The 24,419-nt window shown below is 43.5% G+C and overlaps 1 protein-coding gene across 5 annotated transcripts in view; it reads right to left on the bottom strand.

The window, feature by feature from the left end:
* LOC135506090 (collagen alpha-1(XII) chain-like) overlaps positions 1-24,419 on the bottom strand; it is a 106,104-nt gene that overhangs the window by 14,627 nt on the left and 67,058 nt on the right. For all 5 annotated transcript variants that reach the window (XM_064925505.1, XM_064925506.1, XM_064925507.1 and 2 more), the window contains 27 exons: positions 24,201-24,340; positions 23,274-23,403; positions 22,749-22,888; positions 19,713-19,842; positions 19,232-19,371; positions 18,983-19,112; positions 18,600-18,739; positions 18,289-18,418; positions 18,027-18,166; positions 17,693-17,822; positions 16,206-16,348; positions 14,647-14,776; positions 13,459-13,601; positions 12,635-12,764; positions 11,873-11,992; positions 11,380-11,532; positions 11,086-11,202; positions 9,434-9,586; positions 9,263-9,337; positions 8,055-8,194; positions 7,806-7,929; positions 7,333-7,476; positions 6,779-6,943; positions 6,606-6,644; positions 6,273-6,411; positions 4,818-4,960; positions 4,108-4,217 (listed from right to left, as the gene is read on the bottom strand). In XM_064925505.1, the coding sequence (XP_064781577.1) occupies positions 4,108-4,217; positions 4,818-4,960; positions 6,273-6,411; positions 6,606-6,644; positions 6,779-6,943; positions 7,333-7,476; positions 7,806-7,929; positions 8,055-8,194; positions 9,263-9,337; positions 9,434-9,586; positions 11,086-11,202; positions 11,380-11,532; positions 11,873-11,992; positions 12,635-12,764; positions 13,459-13,601; positions 14,647-14,776; positions 16,206-16,348; positions 17,693-17,822; positions 18,027-18,166; positions 18,289-18,418; positions 18,600-18,739; positions 18,983-19,112; positions 19,232-19,371; positions 19,713-19,842; positions 22,749-22,888; positions 23,274-23,403; positions 24,201-24,340 (3,518 nt within the window). The remainder of the gene's footprint in view (positions 1-4,107; positions 4,218-4,817; positions 4,961-6,272; positions 6,412-6,605; positions 6,645-6,778; positions 6,944-7,332; positions 7,477-7,805; positions 7,930-8,054; positions 8,195-9,262; positions 9,338-9,433; positions 9,587-11,085; positions 11,203-11,379; positions 11,533-11,872; positions 11,993-12,634; positions 12,765-13,458; positions 13,602-14,646; positions 14,777-16,205; positions 16,349-17,692; positions 17,823-18,026; positions 18,167-18,288; positions 18,419-18,599; positions 18,740-18,982; positions 19,113-19,231; positions 19,372-19,712; positions 19,843-22,748; positions 22,889-23,273; positions 23,404-24,200; positions 24,341-24,419) is intronic.

Raw genomic sequence — 24,419 nt, 5'->3', positions numbered from 1 at the left:
AGTTAAGGAACTTCTCAAAAAAACTTTATTTGGTTAGTATTTCATTACTTTAACAGAGGGTTTCCTACATGTTCAAACATGGTTTCATTTCATTTTAATGTTGGTAATGTTCTAAGAACGTTCTCCAACTGGTTTGATATTGGGGATGTTCTCAAATAGTTTAAAGAATGTGTTATTCTGTGGTAATTTCTGTGGCAATTTCAGTACGTCATCATAGCGTTTCCTACAGGTTTAATCATGGTTCTATTTAAAGTCAGGTTCTCAAATTATTCTGAGAACATTAAGAAAACGTTCCAACGTTGTAAGAACGTTATTTAAAAACAATTAAATAAAATCCACAAGAAAATGTTAGTAACGTTCAGAGAAAGTTCTAAGAAACGTCCAGCTCTGAGTTAGACCCAGCTATTCAAACAGAGCAATAATACAAATCTCTTTGTCAACAATAAGACATCTCACAGTTTAACCTGCAGAAAAGAGATGCCAAGAAGCTATAATGACCAAAAGGTAAACCCTTGGTCAAGGTTTCCCTGTCTTGGTAAAAACGTGGTGTGCAGCAAGCAGCATTCCCTCTCGGCTCACTGACGTGACGGCCACGTTACAGATGTCGGGGTTTCCCGTGACCTCCGGTCAGTCCCTGGGACAGATGACAAAGCACCTCCTTATGCCAGAACTTCTACCATTCAAGTATGATTATGTCCTCTCTCTCTCGGACCTCATGCTCACCATTGTCTAAAGCATATTAGCCTCTTCATACATACGTCTTGAGGGTTCTCTACCCATTTGAACTATATACTGTACAGATGTAAGAGCTTAATTTGAGCCAATTTACTAGGGCATGAAAATAATTAATTGACATTTTTGTAGGGATGATACAGGGAAAATCAAATCTGAAATTTCTAAGTGGAAATTTCAAACTTCAGAAGCCTTTTGAAACCTAAAATACACTACATGTTTTAAATGTTCTGCATTGCAGGAAGGTTCTCCTACAACAGGGTGAACAAATTAAGACCCTACATCTGTATGGTTTTCCTTTTGTTCATTGCTCAAGCTTCCATGACATCCATATGCCTTTGTCTGAGTATTGTTTGGTATGATAGGCATAAGACTGTTATTGTATTTTCCAAAAACAAGACAATGTTTACGATAATTAATTAAACTTTTGATACGTTCAAGTTGAATGATGAAAAGCAGAGTCGAGCAGTCAGGGTATGTCAACACTAATGTATTATCTTTATGGACATGGATATTTGCATGATTCCTAACAACTATCAATCATGGTCTAAGTAACTGCTTTAGAGTTTGAATCCTGTGGATCTGGTAAACCTACTGTAAACGTACCTAATCTTGGTTGAAAGATAAGGTTACTGGTGAGAGAACCAAGCCCCCAAACTGTCATCCGAGAAGGGCATCTAGAGAAGGTTTATACAGTAGTAGCAGTGAGTTGTTGTTTTTTACTGGTTGATAGAATGGTATTGTATTTCAACCAAATATACCCACAGGGGGCTCTGAATTCCTTCAGAATCCTCATAGGATTTGTCCTGTTGAGTAGAGCACGTCTGTTAAACCCATTTTAGGGAGTTTTGGATTGTCGCCGGTAACTAAGACCATTCAAACTTTGAGTTAGCTCTTTCCTGACTGATTAGATTGAGGTAAATCAGCCTTGCCATGAAGCAGTGCAACCCGGCTGTTTAGAAGCCCATAGCCTTCCTCAGCATAGAACACTTTCATTATTCCTGCCAGAGATGGCTAAAAAAAACAAATCAGGACATCAATCAAATAAGGGAGTGAGAGTCTGGGTTCAAGCTAGCCTGTCTAAATCATGTTTGTTTATGCTGCATATGCTGGCAGCAGGGCTGGAGAAGTGGATTCTACAAGTCAACAACTCTGTAACTATTGGTCATCTGCCTCTTAAAAAGACATGTGCATTTTGCCACTGCAAAATAAAGTTTCAACCTCTCCACTGACAGAGGGAAAATTACAAGTGAACAGCGCTTACACTAATCAATCTCAGCTCATTACTGTCTGTTTGTCTGCCTGTCTGTCTGTCTGTCTGCCTGCCTGCCTGCCTGTCTGTCTGTTTGTCTGTCTGTGACTGGGAGAGTCACTGTGAGAAGTGTGGTTGAGGTCCTGTCCCCAGTGGGAGCAATATACCGCCTAGTCTCCTTTCATGTGCCATCTATTAAAGGAGACTTTGCCATTGGTTAAACTTATCAGCAGAGCTAACTCTGGGTCTTCCTTTCCTGTGGTGGTTCTCATGAGAACCAGTTTGATCATATTGCTTGATGGTTTTTACGACTGCACAAAGTTCTTGAAATGTTCAGGATTCACTGACCTCTCTTTGCTTATTTGACCTGTTCTTGCCATAATATGGACTTGGTCTTTTACCAAATAGGGCAATCTTCTGTATACCAACCCTACCTTACTTTTACCAAGGCAATTGAGATGCATTCCAGGTGACTACCTCATGAGGCTGGTTGGGAGAGTGTCAAGAGTGTGGAGGGCTGTCATCAGGGCAGGGGGTGACTACTTTGAGGAATCTTGGATTTGGAGTATATTTTGATTTGTTTAGCACTTTTTTGGTTTATGCAAGGTTCCATAAGTGTTGTTTCGTGGTTTTGATGTCTTTGCTATTATTCTACAATGTAGAGGGTGGTAGAAGTGGTGAGGAACCCTGGAATGAGTAGGTGTGTCCAAACTTTTGACTGGTACTGTATTTCTTAAATACATTCTTTCACTTTTAGATTTGTGTGTATTGCTGTGAATTTTTAGATACTACTGCACTGTTTGAGCCAGGCACGCAAGCATTTCGCTACACCCTAAATATGTGTGACCAATAAAATACAGCATGTACACTACCAGATACAGCATGTACACAACCGTGCTGGAACACTAGGACAGACACAGCATATAGGCCTACACAACCCTGCTGGAACACTGGGTAAACCCCAGAACAGAGTCACCCCCCAACAGCAGCAGCAAGAATTCCCCTGTGTTTAGCTACCAGAGGCAACAGAGGCAATACTAGGCCTGCCTCCAACATCCAGGCAGAGAAACTGCAGCAGTGCCAAAAAGGAAAGAGAAAGAGAGAGAGAGAAAGAGTGAGTGTGAGAAAGAGAAAGAGGCAGACAGAGAAAACCTCCCCCTAGCCTTGCATTCCACTGCCTCTCTGATGTAATTGTTTAATAGCAATAGCAGTGACCCAATATTTTCCAGACTCGCGCGCCAGCAGTGACTAGCAGTGCCTTTTAATGGTCTTCCCAAAAAGACTTATAGATTCTAGTGAAAATGTGCAATAGGGTTGTCCACACCACCATTCACTGCAGTACGTCATTTCCACAGCCCCCATGAGCACCCTGCTCTGACCTTATGGTGAAGGACGCATTCCCGCTGTTAGAAAAATTCCAGTAAGTACCAGAGGGGCGTGCTTCCCTATAGCTCTTAATACACAGACAGTCTACTCCATGCCTATAGTCTTTAGTGGTCTCTCTTCCTTTAGGCTACAACTCAGTGACTGAGCTTAATGCTAATTCAAGTGATCAAATATGGCAACACCACTGATTTCTCTGCCCCACTAGTTCCTCTTGGAAACCAACAACCAAGGAATTAGAATTTCATTCAGCTCCAACCTATGTGGAGTTGGACCTGGACCAAACATGATCACTTCAGCTTTTACCAGCCATTTGATTAGCTTTAATGTCCAAAGAAACTGCTACAAGAACAATTGCCACTTTTATCTCTCGATTACTTTGAGAGGTATTGATTGTCATCAATAACAACAATCCATGCATCATGTGACATTGGAGTTTTTACAGTTTACAGTCAAAGACCATCTGCTTGACTAAGCAGACATTGTTTTGCAGCACACATGTCTGTAGCTGTCTCAGACGTACACCTCCTGTAACATATAACATATTTGGAATGCCAGGTATCCCTTCTCAGTGTATATCCTCGGGACATGCCAAGCTTACCGCAAGCTGTGATTGATGTACCACACCTCCAGTCTTAGTTGCCAGGTCCAGAAAGTTATATAATACAGCCATTTACTTCACTACACCCAGTATATTCCTCCAATCCCAACAGTCACGCAGACAAGCAGTCAGTGTTTACCTTGTGGAAGCTTCCATGGAAGATTCTCTTCACTTGATCATTGTCGAAAGTGACCCTCTGGATCTCCCCCCTCGTATCCTTGTTATAATACGATATAGTTTGGCTAGAAGCTGAAAAGAGAAAAACACAATTAGAGAGAGAAAGAAAGAGGTTACAGATAGGCCTCCGACGTCACATTAGGACTTGTTGTTATGCAAAGCTCCTAAACTAGAAACAGGACTCCGCCATCATCAATGGATAGTTTATCATAAAGCACAAACAGATAGGCTTTGTGATAGCTACAACATAAAACAGCCAGGCTGAGGCTTTATAAAGGCCAGCTGAAGCTAGCTATTACAGGATGCTGGATGTTGGATGAGGCTGTGTGTGGTTACTGAGGGAGACCAATGCAGCCCTGGGCTCTGGAGCCTATTACAATCCATTCACTGATCCCATGAGAGGATATCAGACAGAACCACAGAAAGATATCTACAGCTTCTGGATATCTTCTCCTCACAGAACACTACTTCATCCTTCCTCTATGTAGCATACCAAATGGCACCCTATTCCCTATGTAGTGCACTTCTTCAACCAGGGCCCACTATGTAGGGAATACGGTGCCATTTGGGATGCAGCCCCAGGAACCTCTTGTAACCCTTACTGTAACCCTCCACCCTCAAATCCACAACGGCAACCATTCAGCACAAGTCAAAGAGGCTAGAATGCCTTACGATCGATGGTGACTCCGACTTCAGGCTTGTCGTCCTTGGTGGACACCTGCCAGATGTCGAAGGCCTCAGTGGGTGTGTCCGGGAGGAGACGGAACATCATGATGATGGTGTAGGAGTGAGGTAGTCCGTCAGGGTGAATCTCTCTGTTCAAACCCCCACGCAACACCAACAATTAGACTGACCATTCAAAAACTACAAAATCAACTCACCATCAATATACAGTATATATGTGAAGGGATGTATATACACAGAAATATGTACAGAAATAGTTCATTAGGATTTCACTAGAATACAGTATAGTATATACAGTACATATGAAATGGGTAAAACAGTATTACCATATGTTTATGTAGCACTGTGATATGGATGAATTTGTTCCTTTGAGTAAAAAACAGAGGTAAAACTATGTGGAATGTTAAGCTGACCGGGGATATTTGATAGGCCTACTGTGCAGCTGATAAAACGCTTAGAGATGTATGATGTAGAAGATAGACAGTGGAGTTGGATGTCTCTGAGCTACGTGGGCTGAGTGAAATCAACAGTATGCCAGAACTTCAGATCACTGCTTAACACTTAACAGGATGTCGTAAATCTATTGACCTAGTTTAGAGGGGAATGGGGTCTAAACAGTCTGTCTGAACATAGTTGGGCAAGACGTGTCATGTTAGCAGCCTGGGCCATATCCAAGTGCCAAACAGACATTTATACAGTTTTTACATGATGGAAAGGAACCACAAAAAAGTAACGTTCGAAAACATATAATTTCTTAATGGTTGCCTCCCTGCATTGACCTCCATCTCCTCAGTCTTCCTCCACTTGAGCGTAGACAAGCTTTCAATCTGAGAATATCATTAGAATCTGAACAAACAGATTAGGGTTGCGAAATCACAGCAACTTTCCCCAAATTCCTTGGTTTGACAGTTTTTACAGTGGAGTTGGAAAAAAGGTTTTGATGAAAAAAATATTTTTTATTCTGCAGATCAAATGCTTCTCTAGGTGCTGCTTTCCTTCAAAGGTCAATCAAGCCATGACAAGGTCAGCCACAGCATATAGAATGATTAGGGAACATATTAACAAATCGTGCTCAGCTAAGTATGGTTTTGAGCTAATGTTTTCCAGCATGTTTGCCTGAGGGCATTTTAATGACATGTAATTCACTAGAGATCCACAGCAAGTGCTGGCAGTTTTTGTGCTCAATTATCCCTTAAATCCATTAGCTCAGAAAAGCAGTACAGACATACAACCACAAGATGTAGATTTGACCAAACCAAGCCAGAGACGATGGTAGAGTTGCAAAATTGAGTCAACTTTCACAAAATGCCTAGGTTATCCAGAAATTATGGTTGGATTATTATTCCCTCCGGATTCCGGGAATTTTCGAACCAGGAATACCTGGGAATTTTTGTGTAAAATACCAGAATTTTCTAATCCAAGACAATGGTATCTCAGACTCACGTGGTGGGCTGGGTCAGGAAGGAGTTCTTATGGAGTCTGTAGGCTGTGTAGCTGTTGAAGGAACCAGGTTCCATAGACACTCCCTTGATATAGCCATATGTCTTCTCTGTCAGGTTGAACGCCTCCAGCATCCTGAAGCCTAGAACACAAGGTAAATAAGTCGTATTAAGTTCTAGGAGGTTCTAGGAAGTTCTAGACAGTTCTAGGACATCCTAAGAAATTCTAAGAAGTTCTAGAAATTCCTCATATACAATAATGAGTAAATAATGCATGTTGTTTCTGCAGTTGGTTCTAATTTGGGATGCACATAATTAATAATCTGAGCATACTTACCAGGTGATGTGAATCCATTTAGGTAGATCAGGGGACAAGCTGTGAAGATAATATCAAAGATTAGCAACAGTTGAATTTGTTTCTAGATTTGACTTTCATGGGAGATAAATGTATTTAGCAGTTAGCGATTAATTTAACTGTTATCCCCCAAAAAAAGATCCAAAAAAGCTCACATGATGTTGCGGTTTCGCAAATGAAGGTCACAAGGTTGTCTTGGATAGTTGCAAAGGCGTCAAAGTCGTCCACAACGAAGATGTGTCTGTCGCTTGGCTTGCTGCCAATGTTCTGCAGCTCAGCATAATCCACATCGGCAACACCAACCACAAACACACTGTAACCTGGAGGAGGAACACGTTCACACTTAAGCAATAAGGCCCGAGGAGGTGTGGTGTATATATATATGGCCGATACACCACGGATAGGGGCTGGTCTTATGTGCGAAGCAACACGGAGTGCCTGGACACAGCCCTTAGCCATGGTATATCGGCCATATACCTCAAAGCCATACCAGTGGTATACGACCTGATATACCATGGCTGTTGGCCAATCAGCATTCAGGGCTTGAACCACCCAGTTCATAAACTCACATAACCAACTGTGTGTATTTGTGATTCTAACAAGTTACAGATTGTAGATACTTCAATGACAACATAGACAACACAAACAACACACTCGTTGTGATTGACGTTTAGACTGGAAGATTCCTGTTCAACTCAGTAACCCTTACCAGCATGCTGCAGTGCGGCAGCGTTTTTCTTCACCTCATCCTGAGAACGACCGTCTGTGACAGCTACCACAACCTTGGGGACATTCCTCCTCATTCCATTTTCAGACGTAAATACCTTCTCCTTGACATGCTTCAGAGCAACACCTGATCAAGAACAAAGAAAGGTCAATGAAAATTACCATTTAATTTGTGTGATATCGGAAAACTTTGAATACACAACAATGTCTACTTAGTGGATGGATCTATAAAAAATAAGCATGTTTGGCTTGCATCCATTGAAATGTTAGCCTGAATGCCAGTCTATTTGTGCCATAATGCCAACTCCTTGTCACTCATTATCATGCCAGTGACAGTAATGGATTTGTTAAGAGCAGACACAGATCTGGGACCAGGCTCATGGAAGGTGTTGGTGTCATTGTAACGTTTACAACCTGAGACTAGTTGGTGGGTGCTGGGTTTGGGAAGAGGCTCACCGGTCTTAGTGTTTCCTCCTCTGTACTGAATGAGTTGTAGAGCAGCGAGACCGCTGCCCTTGTCCGAGTAAGAGTTCAGCCTGAACTCGGTCTTTGCTTCGTCACTGTACTGAACGAACGACACCTGTTTCCAAAGTAAACAGACGTGAGCATTACGAGGAGTTGTAGTATGATGCCATAGCGTACCTGGTATTCTATGTAGTATGTTATCGTAACACAATTTAAACCTCTATTTACAGCACTACACACCTGCATTCCTGTCGATCCGATGACGTCGAAGGCTCCAATCATACTGAAGACGAACTGCACCACTTTCCGGAAGCTCTCTTCCCCGATACTCCATGAGCCGTCGATAAGGAACACCACATCTGCCTTGGCACCTTTGCACACTGATGCAGAAGAAAAACAACTCAATGAACTGCACTACATAGATTCCATGGCAGGCCACAGACTCTGAGCTGCCTGGAACACCAGGCATCAGAAAGAGAGTAGGCAACCTTAAAAATAAAAACGTCTGCAGGAATCTCAAAAACAAAACCATCGAGGAAAACAATGACATAATGAAGCTGTACATAGCAATTATTGGTTTAATTGATCATACTTTCCTGAAAAAAAAATGATCAAAACAAGAAACATTTGGTCACCATGAGGGCTGGAAATGAAATGCTCTTTAATGGCTTTCTCGCTTAGTACAAAAGAGGTAGTTGGCAAAACAAAAGATAATGTCTGCCTGATGTGGAAGAGCACATTTTTTTATCTCTCGCAATCCCGTCCTCCAAGTCTGAGTCCATAAACAGGTTTTACACAATATCTTATCAAACAAACAGCTTCTTTGGACACCTAGGTTATTCATTAGTCAATGGGTGTGTTCCATTGAAAAACCCTGGGGGTCTGTGTGGACCATGTGGCGGCCATTAGTTTCACACTGGCACTAACACTCATTCTGATCTAGAGGAAATAAGTCTGCAGGTCTCTGCTTCTGCCAAATAATGAGATGTTGAGTGCTTTGCATATTCTCTAAACCTGCCTTTTTATTACTTTCACCTAATGGCACTAAAAACACACAAATAAAACCATTCTGATGGCACGAAAAACACACACAAATAAAACCATTCTGATGGCACGAAAAACACACACAAATAAAACCATTCTGATGGCACTAAAAACACACAAATAAAACCATTCTGATGGCACTAAAAACACACACAAATAAAACCATTCTGATGGCACTAAAAACACACAAATAAAACCATTCTGATGGCACTAAAAACACACACAAATAAAACCATTCTGATGGCACGAAAAACACACACAAATAAAACCATTCTGATGGTACTAAAAACACACACACATAAAACCATTCTGATAGTTCAGTGTGGTTCTGTTGGGTTATGATTGGTTTTGTGTGGTTCTGTGATTTGATTGGTTCTGGTGGCTATAGTGCCATTTCTGCTTACCTGCCCATGCAGGGGGGATGGTAGGAGGTGGTGGAGGAGTGGGGGGTTGTGTTGGCGCTTCAGTAGGCTTGACCACTTTGACAAGGAGACAACAATAAGTAAAAATAGACAAGAATGGACAATTGACAAATCAACACTTAAAGTAACATTTTCAAGACTTTAGATACTCACAGGTTCTCTCCTTGGTGCCGACCCCGGGGCCCTCCAAGTTGGGGGTCTGAACGAACACGGTGGCGCTGTAGAGAGCGTCCGGGGAGAGACCCTCGAAGCAGTACTGGCTCTGAGCTGCAGTGATGGTGATCTCCTGCTGACCTTTACTGGAGGCTAGACAGAGACAGCACAAAGAGAAATATGAGACATGTTGACATGTGTTGAGAAGAGAAACATGTTGACATGTGTTGAGAAGAGAAACATGTTGACATGTGTTGAGAAGAGAAACATGTTGACATGTGTCGAGAAGAGAAACATGTTGACATGTGTCGAGAAGAGAAACATGTTGACATGTGTCGAGAAGAGAAACATGTTGACATGTGTCGAGAAGAGAAACATGTTGACATGTGTCGAGAAGAGAAACATGTTGACATGTGTCGAGAAGAGAAACATGTTGACATGTGTCGAGAAGAGAAACATGTTGACATGTGTCGAGAAGAGAAACATGTTGACATGTGTCGAGAAGAGAAACATGTTGACATGTGTTGAGAAGAGAAACATGTTGACATGTGTTGACTGCCAAGGCTGCTGCCTGAAACGTTACTCCTCATAAAAATCACAGGTCTTCTCAAACCAGAGTTAATGCCATTCAGCTGGGGTTATTTGACAGTTCTGTGGTTAAACAATAATGTCAAAATACATGTAATATCTGTGTTATCACACTACATGTAATTCAATATGAATTGTTTTGGGGAAAATGCAGACATATATTAAGAATGTTTTTTGGGGGGTCAAATGAACCATGAGACCAAGACAACGGCCTTATAAAGTGGAATTATCCCCTCATTCACCTCTCCGAGGCTGACCCCTTTCTGCTTAAGGCTCCCATAGTCGTTGCTTAGTCATTTTTGGTCAGAGACGTTTGCCGTGATCCTCGCTCCTCCACCACTGTTTGCATTCCACTTCAGACAAACCATTGCCTCTGTCTATGTCTGATGCATCTTTAAAAGGTTGCTAGCTTCTCCAAACCTGGGGACTGTTTACCTTCGGGGAGTGCTTTCTGTAGCCGCTGTCTGTCTCACACAAGCAAAGCCTACTCTAGTTTGGAAATGTGTCATGGGTAATGACTACCATGTCAATATTTAAGTCCTTGCGATACTGCTTCCTGTTTTTAACAGTTTATACCCCGGTTCTATGTGTGAATATGAAACAGATTGATTCAAAGGCATACAGTAATTGAAAGGATGTAATATTTTCAGTCAGAGATACAATTCAAATTTGGTGGACATATGCTTTCAGAAAACGCCACATCATGCATTCTCCTACGAGGGATAAACACAGGGGAGGGCTAAGGATAAACAGTTGTGTGAATGTCTAGACTCAATCTCAACACGCAGCACAGTGCCATTTCAATGTTCTGAACACAGAAGAGGGTGTGGCTCTGATCCGTGGAGGGTCTCTAGCATCTCTGACTAGTGACTGACTAATATATCATGTGTTGATGTCCCTTCAACATTCTCCTTTGTGGCTTCAGATTTTTTACATAAAAGGAAGCATATACTCAATTGGAATGCAGCAATTTTTCAGGGTAGAAAAAGTGTCTCATCTATCCTAGCTATTAATGTTTGGCTGAAACAGGAATTCAGGATTATGGCTTTAAGATTGAGACTTACGGTCCAGAGGGTTGAGCTTGATCCTGTAGGAAGTGGCAGCCCTGTGAGGACTCCACTTGATGCAGAACTTGTCGAAGCCAACGTTGTAGGTCTCGATGTTGGTAACGTTCAGGTAGACTGTGGAGCAGAACACAAGAAGTAGAGCTCAGACTGACTTCAAGACTGAGGCTACAGTGGACCCTGGTCAAAAGTAGTGCACTATGTAAGGAATAGGGTGCTATTTGGGACTAAGCATGTCTTTAGGTTAGCATTGATGTTCAAGCAAGGTGATATTTCTGTTATTCAAACACATACGTGTTGTTCCCTGTCCTTCGAGGGCCCCGCTCAGGCCAGCCCCATACTGGGCAAACACTTTGACATCGTAGGTGGTGCCAGGGAGCAGGTTCTGGAGGGTGTATGAGGTCACGTCACCCACAAATACGTCCAAGCTCTTACTCTGATCTTCTTCTGCAGGCAAAACACAACACAAACTCTACTTTACAAAAGCAACACTACAACACAAACTCATAAGGTAGAGGAGAGGAGAGGAGAGGTCTGATCTAAACCTGAAATCATCTCATTTGAAATGTAAAGGTGTGATTTCATGAAAATTATTCTGCATCATTACTTGTCCATTGTATTTAATAAACTTTGGCTTTGTACTAGAAAGTGCGGTTGGTTGATATGGACAATGAAAGATAAAACCCTGCATGACAAAGCATGATATTGAGAAGTCTTGTAACTCAGGGTGTTATGGATCCCTTCTCATGACTGCACAGGCGTGGCCCAGAGTCTGACGTCATCTCACCCGCAGGAGTGTAGACCAGCTTGTATCCGAGCACTGGAGACGGCGAGGGGTCCCAGGCCACACGGAAGCGGGTGTACCACTCGTCTGAGACGCGCAGGCTCAAGGGCTCCAGCAGGCCGACTATAACAGAGGCACATCACCAGCAGAGAGAGCAGACACATGTCAACATTCAATCAGTCACGGCAATTACTGCCAACAACAAGTGAGGCCATGTCCCCATCTCCAGAATAGCTAGCCTCCAGTGCAGTAAGTCACCACATTACCACGGCATATCCTGGGCTCCAAGTCTACAGAAGCCACTATTGTTTTCCCTTCTCCTCAGTTTATGAAGACTATTGTGAGTAATACATGTGTTTAGACTGGATAGATTTTTTTCATAGTCTTGCTGAGGGAGCTGAACTGGGTAGTGGGTAGGTTGTTTTGCGTAGGTGGTGACAACCCATTGGAGCGAGGCCCATCCACAGTGGTGCTTCTTTTAAAGCCAAGACATAAAGTTTCTATTGTTTGTGTAACTCGGGGCAATTGTTCACCAGCCGTTGAGCTATCCCAGTTGCCTCTACTGTGAATTCCCAATCTTCCGAACTCTTCAAAATGACTTTTTTTTGGAATCGGTCGGATAAAGTATGGCTCTTGTAAGTATTTTCCAGTTCTCACTCCCAGCTCAGCTCATTAGGCTTGGAAATTCTGTCCTGCTAGCTAGACCGTCAGGTGTACAGTATCCTAGACTGAACACTTCCTGAACACTTTTCCTAACTGCGTTACCTGTGCGTCCGGGCCCGATCAGAGATGGCCCTGATCCATCAGCATAGATGGCTTCAACAGTTATGCTGTAGGGAGTGTCAGGTAGCAGGTTCTGCAGGATGGCATTGTTTCTGTTGCCAGGAACAACCGTCTGTGAGGAAAAGTTCCACAGAGAACTTAGTCAGTTCATTAAAAAAGGAACATAATTATGGAATTACTTTTGGAAGCTATGCACTAATTCTAGGCTTGCAGCAGAGAGCAAAAAGAAGGCTATTAATGAAAGTTCCCTGTCCTCATGGAACACTGGAGGGTTAGCTCTCCTGACCTTTCTCGTTTAGAAGCATTTGTTATGTCACTCAATGGTTGGCTTACTAGGGAATAATTATGCAGTGCTGCTGTGCTGCCCTAAAGTGCTCCTGCTCTTGTCTTTAAAGTCATTAATAATCCAATGTAATGTAACGTAATGTTTCCAGTGATAATGTTGATCTAATTGAGCCTTTAATTCGTCTTACTAATCAGCAGTTATTTGCCGGAGTTAACCAAACAGACACTGAAGTAAGACTTTGTGGGCCTACAGCGCTTTGGCAGTAGTAACACGTTGAATAGTAACTTCATGCGAGTGTGGAGGAGTGTATTTGATTTGCAACTCAGCCAAATATAAAAAGAGACATGTTTAGGTCATGAACTCACTCGTCCCTCGAGTAAACCTTAAAGTTCCCTGCTACGTGAAAGTCTGTCGAGAGAAACTCTGTATGTGTACCAAATGGCACCCTATTCCTTACATAGTGCACTACTTTAGACCAGAGCCCTATGGGTGCCATTTGGTATTCAACCTATGAACTCACAAACTCAGTGATGGGGTCTCCTGTGGTGGGGGCGTAGGCGATCTTGTATTGCTGCACTGGGCCCTCCGCGTGGTCCCAAACGATGGTCAGCGTGTTGGTGGTGGCATCAAACACCCGCAGGTTCCTAGGTCCAACACGGGGCACTGCAACAGCAACAGCAAAAATACTGGGTTACACTCAAACACATGTACCTAGCAACGCTGCACACCACATGATCCTCAAAATGTTAAACAGCTGCACCACTGAGAGCCTCTTGTCTGGCTGCATCACCGCTTGGTATGACAACTGCTTGGCATCTGACCGCAAGGTGCTACAGAGGGTAGTTTGTACGGCCCAGTACATCACTGGGGCCGAGCTCCCTGCCACCCAGGATCTCTATACCAGGCGGTGTCAGAGGAATGCCCAAAAACTTTTCAGAGACTTTTCTCTCTGCTACCGCACGGCAAGAGGTACCGATGCACCAAGTCTGGAACCAACAGGACCCTGAACAGCTTCTACCCCCAAGCCATAAGACTTCTAAATATTTAGTTAAATAGCTAACCAAATAACTACCCAGACTATCTGCCCTGACCTTTTTTTGACTCAGCACATACTCTGTTGCTACTGTTAATAATCTATCCTGTTGCCTAATCACTTTATTTCTAGTTACTGTATATGTACATATCTACCACAATTACCACAATTACCTCGTACCCCTGCATACCGACTAGGTACTGGTACCCTATAGCCAAGTTATCGTTACTCATTGTGTATTTACTGTTACTTTTGCTATTACGTGTTTCTATTTTTTTCCTCTCTCCATTGTTGGGAAGGGTCTGTATGTAAGCATTTCACTGTTAGTCCACACCTGTTTACAAAGCATGAGACATGTAAAATTTGATTTGACCTCGTAACCACCACTATATATAGCTACGTGTGTGTGTGTGTGTGTGTGTGTGTGTGTGTGTGTGTGTGTGTGTGTGTGTGTGTGTGTGTGTGTGTGTGTGTGTGTGTGTGTGTGTGTGTGTGTGTGTGTGTGTGTGTGTGTGTGTGTGTGTGTGTGTGTACGTACTTAAATGTAGACTATAGTATAAGCAAGTATGTGTGGAGGCATTAGTAACACTCATTGAGTCGAGAGTATAAATGTATACAAGAGTCGCATGAGTCAGTAGTATCAATGTAAACAACAAAGTTAGTTTCAGGTCTCACATGTTTTGCCGTCTCCCTTCACTGGTGAGCCCTCCCCATCGGCATACAGAGCCAGGACACTGATCGAGTACGGCGTGTCGGGAATGAGCGAGTCCAGGAACGCGTTGTTGATGTTTCCCGGGACCAGGACCTTTGGAGAGGTCATAAGACATAGATCACAATGATGGCTTCCCAGAGAGGAAGATTGTTTTGCATCCCAAATGGAAACCTATTCCCTATTTAGAGCACTACGTTAGTATAGGGCGTCATTTGGGATGCATCCTGGAAGAAGGATTCTTATTCATGCATTACATACTGCTCTGGCACTGCTAACGTACATAATGATCTCACTGTTAATCCATGCTAGAGTCTTCTTGGAGGTAGCCTAGTGCCAAAGGTTAACATGAAGTACTAACAAAGCCCTGAAGAGGTTTAAAACGCTAAACAAATACATGAATTTAGCTAAGAAGTGATTGATAAACAAATGAGTGTTATGAAGCATCCATCGTCTGGTAAATGCAAAGACGTAACCAACACCACGAGACCGGTGCTCTGTCATTGGACAGGCCTCAACGTGTACTGGATCTATCTCACCCCTGTTTCTAACAACAGTGGAGCCCAGTCTCATCATATCACCAGGGTCACCACTGTCACGAAGCAGCACATTATCTATTAGCTTGTCTGGGGGACGGCCATTACATCATGCTAAATACCTTCATCTAAAGCTTATCTGAGGATTTAACTGAAAATCTCCTCGTTGAAAGAGTGATGGACAAGACATGCAGGTAGCTGAGGTATATAATAAAGTCTATTTCCTGTGAAAAGCACTCATAAGGCTGTCCTCCTTACAAAATGGAGCCTGATTGAGAATAGACAGGAGGTTAGCTGAGCTGGCGAACGCTTTGGTCAAAAAAAATGTGTCTCTTAGCATGAGGCATTTTTAAGGCCTACTGCTGCATCAAAGAACATTCCAATAAAAACAGCCTCATTATCGTCCAACCAAACCCAAAACATCAAACGTTACAATTTTCATCTATGTCTATCGCAGATGTGCATATGCACATTTTCCAAACTGCTAGTGGTACTTTAAAAACTGTTTGTAGGCCAATTAGCTCTATCTTTCTCCATCCATCCATCGCATCGGTGCATAAAATCAATGCTGATAGACAGAGAATTAAAAGCCAAAAGGTCTGGATTTCCCCATTAGCCTAATAAGGGAATGCCATCTGTGGAGCTTCTAAACAGACTTCCTAACAAACTCTTCGAGTGAGGGTTTTCGATATCTTCATCAAACGTAGAGCCCAGCAACCCTACTCTACACTTTTATTGCTTAACTGGACTTTACCTTTCCCTCTAAGTGGTCTGAGCAGGGAGAGTAAGCGGTTGAGTGAACGTGCCTCCCCTCTTAATATAATGACAGGCTCTGGTTAACAGTGGAGAGAGATTGTTTGTAAGTCCCAAATGGCACCCTATTCCCTATATAGTGCACTGATTTTCACCAGAGTCCTATGGGCCCTGATCAAAAGTAGGGCACTATATAGGGCATAGGCTGCTATTTGGGATGCATATAGAGAACTTACTGTCTCAGCGGGTCTGTCTCCAGACAGAGGTGCGTAGACGATGCGGTACTGCTGCACCTGGCCAGAAGCGGGCTCCCAGCGCACATTCAGGCTGGTGGTAGTGGGGTTGTAGATCTGGATGTTCTTAGGAGGGGTTCGTGGAACTGGGGGTCAAAGAGTGTCAGAGAAAGTCAAGAGAGGGGAGGGCAATTATATACACAACCTCAGAAACACAAAACAACAACTCTGATTTTACTCTACAAACAACAACTCTGATTTTACTCTACAAACAACAACTCTGATTTTACTCTAGAAACACAACTCTGATTTTACTTTACAATGCCTTACTTAGAAGAGTACTAACTGAGTGAAGATACCACAAGAAAATGTGAGAATTAATAGACTGCTATGTTTCAAACAGGATGTATCTCAGTAAAAAAGGGGGGACTCAAAAATGCTGAGGGAAGTAGTCTCTAGTAACCAAGTGATTTTATAGTGTCTATGTGAAGAGAATGTACGGAGAAGTTGCACCGTTTGGGATTATGCAAAAGCCTCAACTTCACTTTTAAACTAAAACAGATGTGCATATTCCTCTGGCATTCAGCACGTTAGCCCATTAAAGATTAGATGCAGTACGTAGACTCAGACCCAGCCACCTTATTCACAAGTAAAAACATTCCAAATAGTACCTGTTTATCCAACCATATTTGATATGAAACACATGCATATGGTGTGTTTAGGAAGACTAGTCTGTCAAACATACAGCATCTTCCCATTTGTACGGACATCAGAGCGCATCAAATATGAGTCAACGATCATAAATCTGTCTCTCTCTCAAGACTGACAAGGACTTAGCGAGTGTAAAAATAATGCTTGACTCCCATTGAACATTTTCGTATTAGCCATGCACAACCAACGGAGTCTCTGGAAGCCCCTGTAGAATCATTATGCACCATATGTTCTGTAATACTGATGTGCTCTGCTGGAATCACAGCTTTCCAATTCACTTCACTGGGATGGATTTCTGCTGACTGCACATGGCAAACCATTTGAGCAGAAACAACATCGATGCACACAGCAGGGTATAAAAAAAACAGACACAGGCAAGGCAACCTATTATTATTATTATTGTTATTATTAGTAGTATTATTATTTGTGTTATTATTATTATTATTGTTATGGTGAGATAAACTATACCTTTTTTCCATCTAAACTTTATGGGGGAAGGGGGTTGTGCAAATGCTATCTGGTTCAGAGATTTCAATACAACATGTTCTATTTCCACTCAGTTTTGTTAAATGTTGACCTCACCAACAATGTTTCCCTATGAGGGTATCTATTATTCTGAGACCTATCTACCGGTATCTTGATATCTGAGTTCAAACTTTGGAAAAACCAAACAGGTTCCAAATTTGAAATGCCACTGGATCAAACCAACTGAAAAGAGCACGTCTTTATCCCAATGAAAACAAAATGGATGATTGGAATTTCATCAGTTGATAACTTACGCGTCTTTCCAGTCTCTGACTGGCGCAGGCCCTCTCCCTCGGGGTAGACAGGGACCACGGTGACAGTGTACAGCGTGTCTGAGAGAAGGTTCCTCAGGATGGTGTTGGTGGTGCCACCAGACACTTGCTCCTGTTCACAGAGAGGTGTTTGACTTGCATTATCAGTGTTTATACCATCGATTGGTTGAATCCTAATAGCAACCATATTAGGAAGTCGTCAGATTTTAGGTATATAAATTCCTAATATGGATGCCGTAGTCGACTCAAATCTGATTGGTCAAGAGATACCCTGTGCGGCATCAGAAGTTAAGGCATGGATAGTTGGTGGTGTTACCATGTCCTCGGCTCCGCCAGAGGCAGGGACGTAGAAGAGGCGGTACTGTCGCACGTTGCCCTCCGCCGGCTCCCAGCGCACCTTGAGGGAGCTAGTAGAGGGGTCGGTGACCTGCAGGTTCTTCACCCCACCCAACGCCTCTGACAAGACACAAAACAACAAGTTTAGCATCAAATCACTTATTCTATTTTGTAACTCTTTTTTTTCTTCTTCACTGGACTCATTGTCCCTGTATTGTCTGTTTTTTTCAGTCATGACGTACTTGTCTTTCCATTTTCAGAATTTCTCTTCCCTTCAATATCGCCGTACATAGGCACCAATGTCACCTTGTACTCTGTGTCTGGCACAAGGTTCCTCAGAACGGTGTTGGTTGACATCCCAGAAACCGTAGTCTGAGAAAAAGAGTCATCAGATTAGCAAAAATGTTGAGTAAAACCACCCTAATAAAGAGGTAGCTTATTCAAGTATTCAACATACATGTTTATACATGTGTATATGTGTTCAAAGTGATCAGTTTAGTGAGTCTTCAAATATCGCTTCTATACCGTATGAGACAAAGTGTTGTTTTTGTACCTTCAGTTCAGGTCCTCCTGCTAGCGGGGCGTAGATGACAGTGTACTGGCGCACGTCCCCCTCAGCTGGCTCCCAGCGTACCCTCAGGGAGTTGGTTGTGGGGTCAGTCACCTGCAGGTTCTTCACTCCACCCAGAGGCTCTGAGGAAGAAGAAAACGCACATCAACATCATTCCAAGGAAATGTCAACGCTAATGTTCTTAAGCCGTTACTGAGTAAAGTTTAGTCTGATATGGAATCATGCAACTGTAATACGGGATATGGAAGCTTGTAGCTGACAAAAAGCTGTCATTTCAAAATTAAACATTTTGACAGGTATATGCTTCCATTGTGTTAAAGTATGAGGTTCATGAGCTAAAGTAAGTACTGAAATGCTTCACTCACTTGTCTTTCCCATCTCAGACTGCAGTATGCCCTCCACGTCTGGGTAGACTGGGACAACAGACACATTGTATTGGGTATCAGACTCCAGGTTACGCAGGATAAGGTTGGTGGTGCCCCCTGAGACTTGTTCCTGTTCAGGGCAAAGTGAAGATCAATGTTAGCACTGTATGACAATTACCCAAGTTGATTATAATGTAAACATGACTGGGTTGACAGTAAAAGGGATGGAGAGATGAATAGGATACATACCATTTGCTCCCTCCCATCTGGCTGGGCCACGTAGAAGACCTTGTAGTTGCGCACGTTACCGACAGCTGGGTCCCAGCGAACAGACAGACTGTTGATGGTGGGGTCAATGACCTTCATGTTCTTCACTCCACCCAAAGGATCTGAGGCAGAGGATACAATGTTACAGCATCACACTTACTGTACTGTACGAGCTGCCAATACCTGAACAAGTAGCAGACACATTTTGTTTTTAAGAAGAAAAAATATGTTTTTATCGTCATATACACCGGATAGGTACAATGACATTTGTTGCTTTACAGGGTCAGCCATAGTAGTAAGGCCCCCATGCGCTAATTATGGATAAGTGCCTTGCTCAAGGGCACATTTACTGATTTTTCACCTTGTCGGCTAAGGTATTCGAACAAGCAACCATTTGGTTATTCTAACCACTAGGCTACCTGCCACCCTTATCATTTAATTTCACCCTGTCATTTCAACCCACTTGTCTTTCCATTCTGAGACCTAGAGAGACCCTCCATCTCATGGTAGACAGGCACCACTGTCACAGTGTATTCCGTATCTGGATTGAGTTCCTTCAGAACAGTGGTGGTCGTTGTTCCAGACACCTGGTCCTGTTCAAGAAAGAAGATAGAATATCAGTCAGACTCAGAAAGCCATGTTGACTAGCTTCAGGGGAATACACCAGCAGAAACCATGTTGACTAGCTTCAGGGGAATACACCAGCATTAAGCCATGTTGGCTAGCTTCAGGGGAATACACCAGCATTAAGCCATGTTGGCTAGCTTCAGGGAAATACACCAGCATTAAGCCATGTTGGCTAGCTTCAGGGAAATACACCAGCAGAAACCATGTTGACTAGCTTCAGGGGAATACACCAGCAGTAAGCCATGTTGACTAGCTTCAGGGGAATACACCAGCAGAAACCATGTTGACTAGCTTCAGGGGAATACACCAGCAGAAACCATGTTGACTAGCTTCAGGGGAATACACCAGCATTAAGCCATGTTGGCTAGCTTCAGGGGAATACACCAGCATTAAGCCATGTTGGCTAGCTTCAGGGAAATACACCAGCATTAAGCCATGTTGGCTAGCTTCAGGGAAATACACCAGCAGAAACCATGTTGACTAGCTTCAGGGGAATACACCAGCAGAAACCATGTTGACTAGCTTCAGGGGAATACACCAGCATTAAGCCATGTTGGCTAGCTTCAGGGAAATACACCAGCATTAAGCCATGTTGGCTAGCTTCAGGGAAATACACCAGCATTAAGCCATGTTGGCTAGCTTCAGGGAAATACACCAGCAGAAACCATGTTGGCTAGCTTCAGGGGAATACACCAGCATTAAGCCATGTTGGCTAGCTTCAGGGAAATACACCAGCAGAAACCATGTTGGCTAGCTTCAGGGGAATACACCAGCATTAAGCCATGTTGGCTAGCTTCAGGGGAATACACCAGCATTAAGCCATGTTGGCTAGCTTCAGGGGAATACACCAGCATTAAGCCATGTTGGCTAGCTTCAGGGGAATACACCAGCATTAAGCCATGTTGGCTAGCTTCAGTGGAATACACCAGCATTAAGCCATGTTGGCTAGCTTCAGGGGAATACACCAGCATTAAGCCATGTTGGCTAGCTTCAGGGGAATACACCAGCATTAAGCCATGTTGGCTAGCTTCAGGGAAATACACCAGCAGAAACCATGTTGACTAGCTTCAGGGGAATACACCAGCAGAAACCATGTTGACTAGCTTCAGGGGAATACACCAGCAGAAACCATGTTGACTAGCTTCAGGGGAATACACCAGCATTAAGCCATGTTGGCTAGCTTCAGGGGAATACACCAGCATTAAGCCATGTTGGCTAGCTTCAGGGAAATACACCAGCATTAAGCCATGTTGGCTAGCTTCAGGGAAATACACCAGCAGAAACCATGTTGACTAGCTTCAGGGGAATACACCAGCAGAAACCATGTTGACTAGCTTCAGGGGAATACACCAGCATTAAGCCATGTTGGCTAGCTTCAGGGAAATACACCAGCATTAAGCCATGTTGGCTAGCTTCAGGGAAATACACCAGCATTAAGCCATGTTGGCTAGCTTCAGGGAAATACACCAGCAGAAACCATGTTGGCTAGCTTCAGGGGAATACACCAGCATTAAGCCATGTTGGCTAGCTTCAGGGAAATACACCAGCAGAAACCATGTTGGCTAGCTTCAGGGGAATACACCAGCATTAAGCCATGTTGGCTAGCTTCAGGGGAATACACCAGCATTAAGCCATGTTGGCTAGCTTCAGGGGAATACACCAGCATTAAGCCATGTTGGCTAGCTTCAGGGGAATACACCAGCATTAAGCCATGTTGGCTAGCTTCAGTGGAATACACCAGCATTAAGCCATGTTGGCTAGCTTCAGGGGAATACACCAGCATTAAGCCATGTTGGCTAGCTTCAGGGGAATACACCAGCATTAAGCCATGTTGGCTAGCTTCAGGGAAATACACCAGCAGAAACCATGTTGACTAGCTTCAGGGGAATACACCAGCATTAAGCCATGTTGGCTAGCTTCAGGGGAATACACCAGCAGTAAGCCATGTTGGCTAGCTTCAGGGGAATACACCAGCAGAAACCATGTTGACTAGCTTCAGGGGAATACACCAGCAGTAAGCCATGTTGGCTAGCTTCAGGGAAATACACCAGCAGAAACCATGTTGACTAGCTTCAGGGGAATACACCAGCAGTAAGCCATGTTGGCTAGCTTCAGGGAAATACACCAGCAGAAACCATGTTGACTAGCTTCAGGGGAATACACCAGCAGAAACCATGTTGACTAGCTTCAGGGGAATACACCAGCAGAAACCATGTTGACTAGATTCAGGGGAATACACCAGCAGAAACCATGTTGACTAGATTCAGGGGAATACACCAGCAGAAACCATGTTGACTAGCTTCAGGGGAATACACCAGCAGAAACCATGTTGACTAGCTTCAGGGGAATACACCAGCAGAAACCATGTTGACTAGCTTCAGGGGAATACACCAGCAGAAACCATGTTGACTAGCTTCAGGGAAATACACCAGCAGAAACCATGTTGACTAGCTTCAGGGGAATACACCAGCAGAAACCATGTTGACTAGCTTCAGGGGAATACACCAGCAGAAACCATGTTGACTAGCTTCAGGGGAATACACCAGCAGAAACCATGTTGACTAGCTTCAGGGGAATACACCAGCAGAAAGTCTTGTTGACTAGCTTCAGGGGAATACACCAGCAGAAACCATGTTGACTAGCTTCAGGGAAATACATCAGCAGAAAGTCTTGTTGACTAGCTTCAGGGGAATACACCAGCAGAAACCATGTTGACTAGCTTCAGAGGAATACACGAGTCGAGGCTTGTATCACCTTAAATCAAAGGATGGCCTCATTGTAATGGATTTCACCCTCCACAAGTCTCCACTGGAGTAGACCATTCTCAGAGAATTCGGAGGGGTGCTATGTTGGTGAGACTACCAGGACGTACCACGTCCTGCTCTCCGCCTGCAGTTGGGATGTAGACAATGATGTACTCCCGCACGTTCCCCTCAGCTGCATCCCAGCGCACTTTCAGGGTGCTGGTGGTGGGTTCAATGACCTGCAGGTTCTTCACGAAGCCCAGGGGCTCTGAGCACCAAGAGAAAACAGAGTATCTTAGCCATCACTTTGATTTGAAAACCATGATATAGATTGTATGTCTGCAGATAAGCTAATATATTCATCTCTTTCACTGTACAATTTTCCAACTGTCCCGATATCTTTCCCAACTGCCCGATATCTGGTTTTAATGTCCATTCTAGAATGCACTTCCATACAAGAATGCCCTTCTGATTGGCTAGAAGTGCATTTTAGATTGGACATTAAAACCAGATAACGGGACAGTTGGAAAAGATATCGGGACACCTTGCAATCATGACGCAATATGCATCTACATATGCAGACTGTGCTTGCTACAAAGTCACAGAAAGATATTGTATTCAACAATGCTGTGGTATAAGTCGTCGTTACTCACTTGTTGTTCCATCTTTGGCCTGGGTCTGCCCATCCCCCTCGGGGTACACTGGCAGAACAGTGACTGTGTACTGTGTGTTAGGTGAGAGGCTCTTCAGAATTGTGGTGGTTGTGCTCTCTGAGACTTGCTCCTACAAAGTAGAGCGAGATGGTGTCTCACCAAAAGAAGCTCCAACAGACATACAGGAACAATATGTCTGCCTCCCAAAAGACACCCTATTCCTCACATAGAGCACTACTTCTGACCTAAGCTGGTTAAAAGTAGTGCACTATATAAGGAATAGGGTGCCATTTTGGATGCAGTCGGAATTTCATACACCAGATCCACAAGATAAGGCCCATGTACTACTGTTGTTCTATGGTCTGTAAAACTACATGAACTACAGCTTCTACTGGTCCATTTCATCTCCCTTCTGTGGAGTTTATTTTGATGGGAGGTTTGATTGAGAGTGAGAGCTATGGTATACACCACACGGAACAGGCCAATTCTACACAGATAAACCAAACAGTGCCTTAGAGGATTTTGTTCCACATAAGTGGCCAAACCAAAAATTGCATTGTCAATTGCATTATAATTGTGATCACAGAGCTGTTTCACAGACTGTTAGCTCCCACCTGGCCTGAACTCCATCTCCACTAGGCTACAACGTCACGGCGGCATGACCACTTTGCTGCAGCCTCTCATCATGCTTAGCACAGCAGGCTAACTGCCAAAGCTAAGTCCTTAACGTTAACTCCTCAACGCTAACTTCTCATGTTGGGCTGACGAAATCCCCACTCCACAAAATATGGAGGTGAAATGAAACAGGATTCTTTCTTCCCACAGGATTGGAAGATATTGTGTTAGGCTGGCATAAATGTGACATCACGTGTCACTGTTGAGTAATAGGCCTATGGAGAGCGGTTAACAGTACAGTAGAGTACTCACAATGATCTCAAGGCCACCTGCGACGGGAGTGTAGATGACTTTATAGCCCTGCACATTGCCGTCGGCTGCGTCCCAGCTGGCAGTGAGGGTTGTGTGGGTAGGGTTGGTGACCTGCAGATTGGTCACTCCACCCAAAGGCACTGGGGGAGACAATTCAACAACTTTAAGTGTGGTACTACGATTATGTGATTATTGGGGAAATCAAGTTAACCATTATTT

This window comes from Oncorhynchus masou, chromosome 19, assembly GCF_036934945.1.
Source record: "Oncorhynchus masou masou isolate Uvic2021 chromosome 19, UVic_Omas_1.1, whole genome shotgun sequence".
Taxonomy (NCBI): Eukaryota; Metazoa; Chordata; class Actinopteri; order Salmoniformes; family Salmonidae; genus Oncorhynchus; species Oncorhynchus masou.
This window is presented reverse-complemented; position numbering and strand designations above follow the sequence as displayed.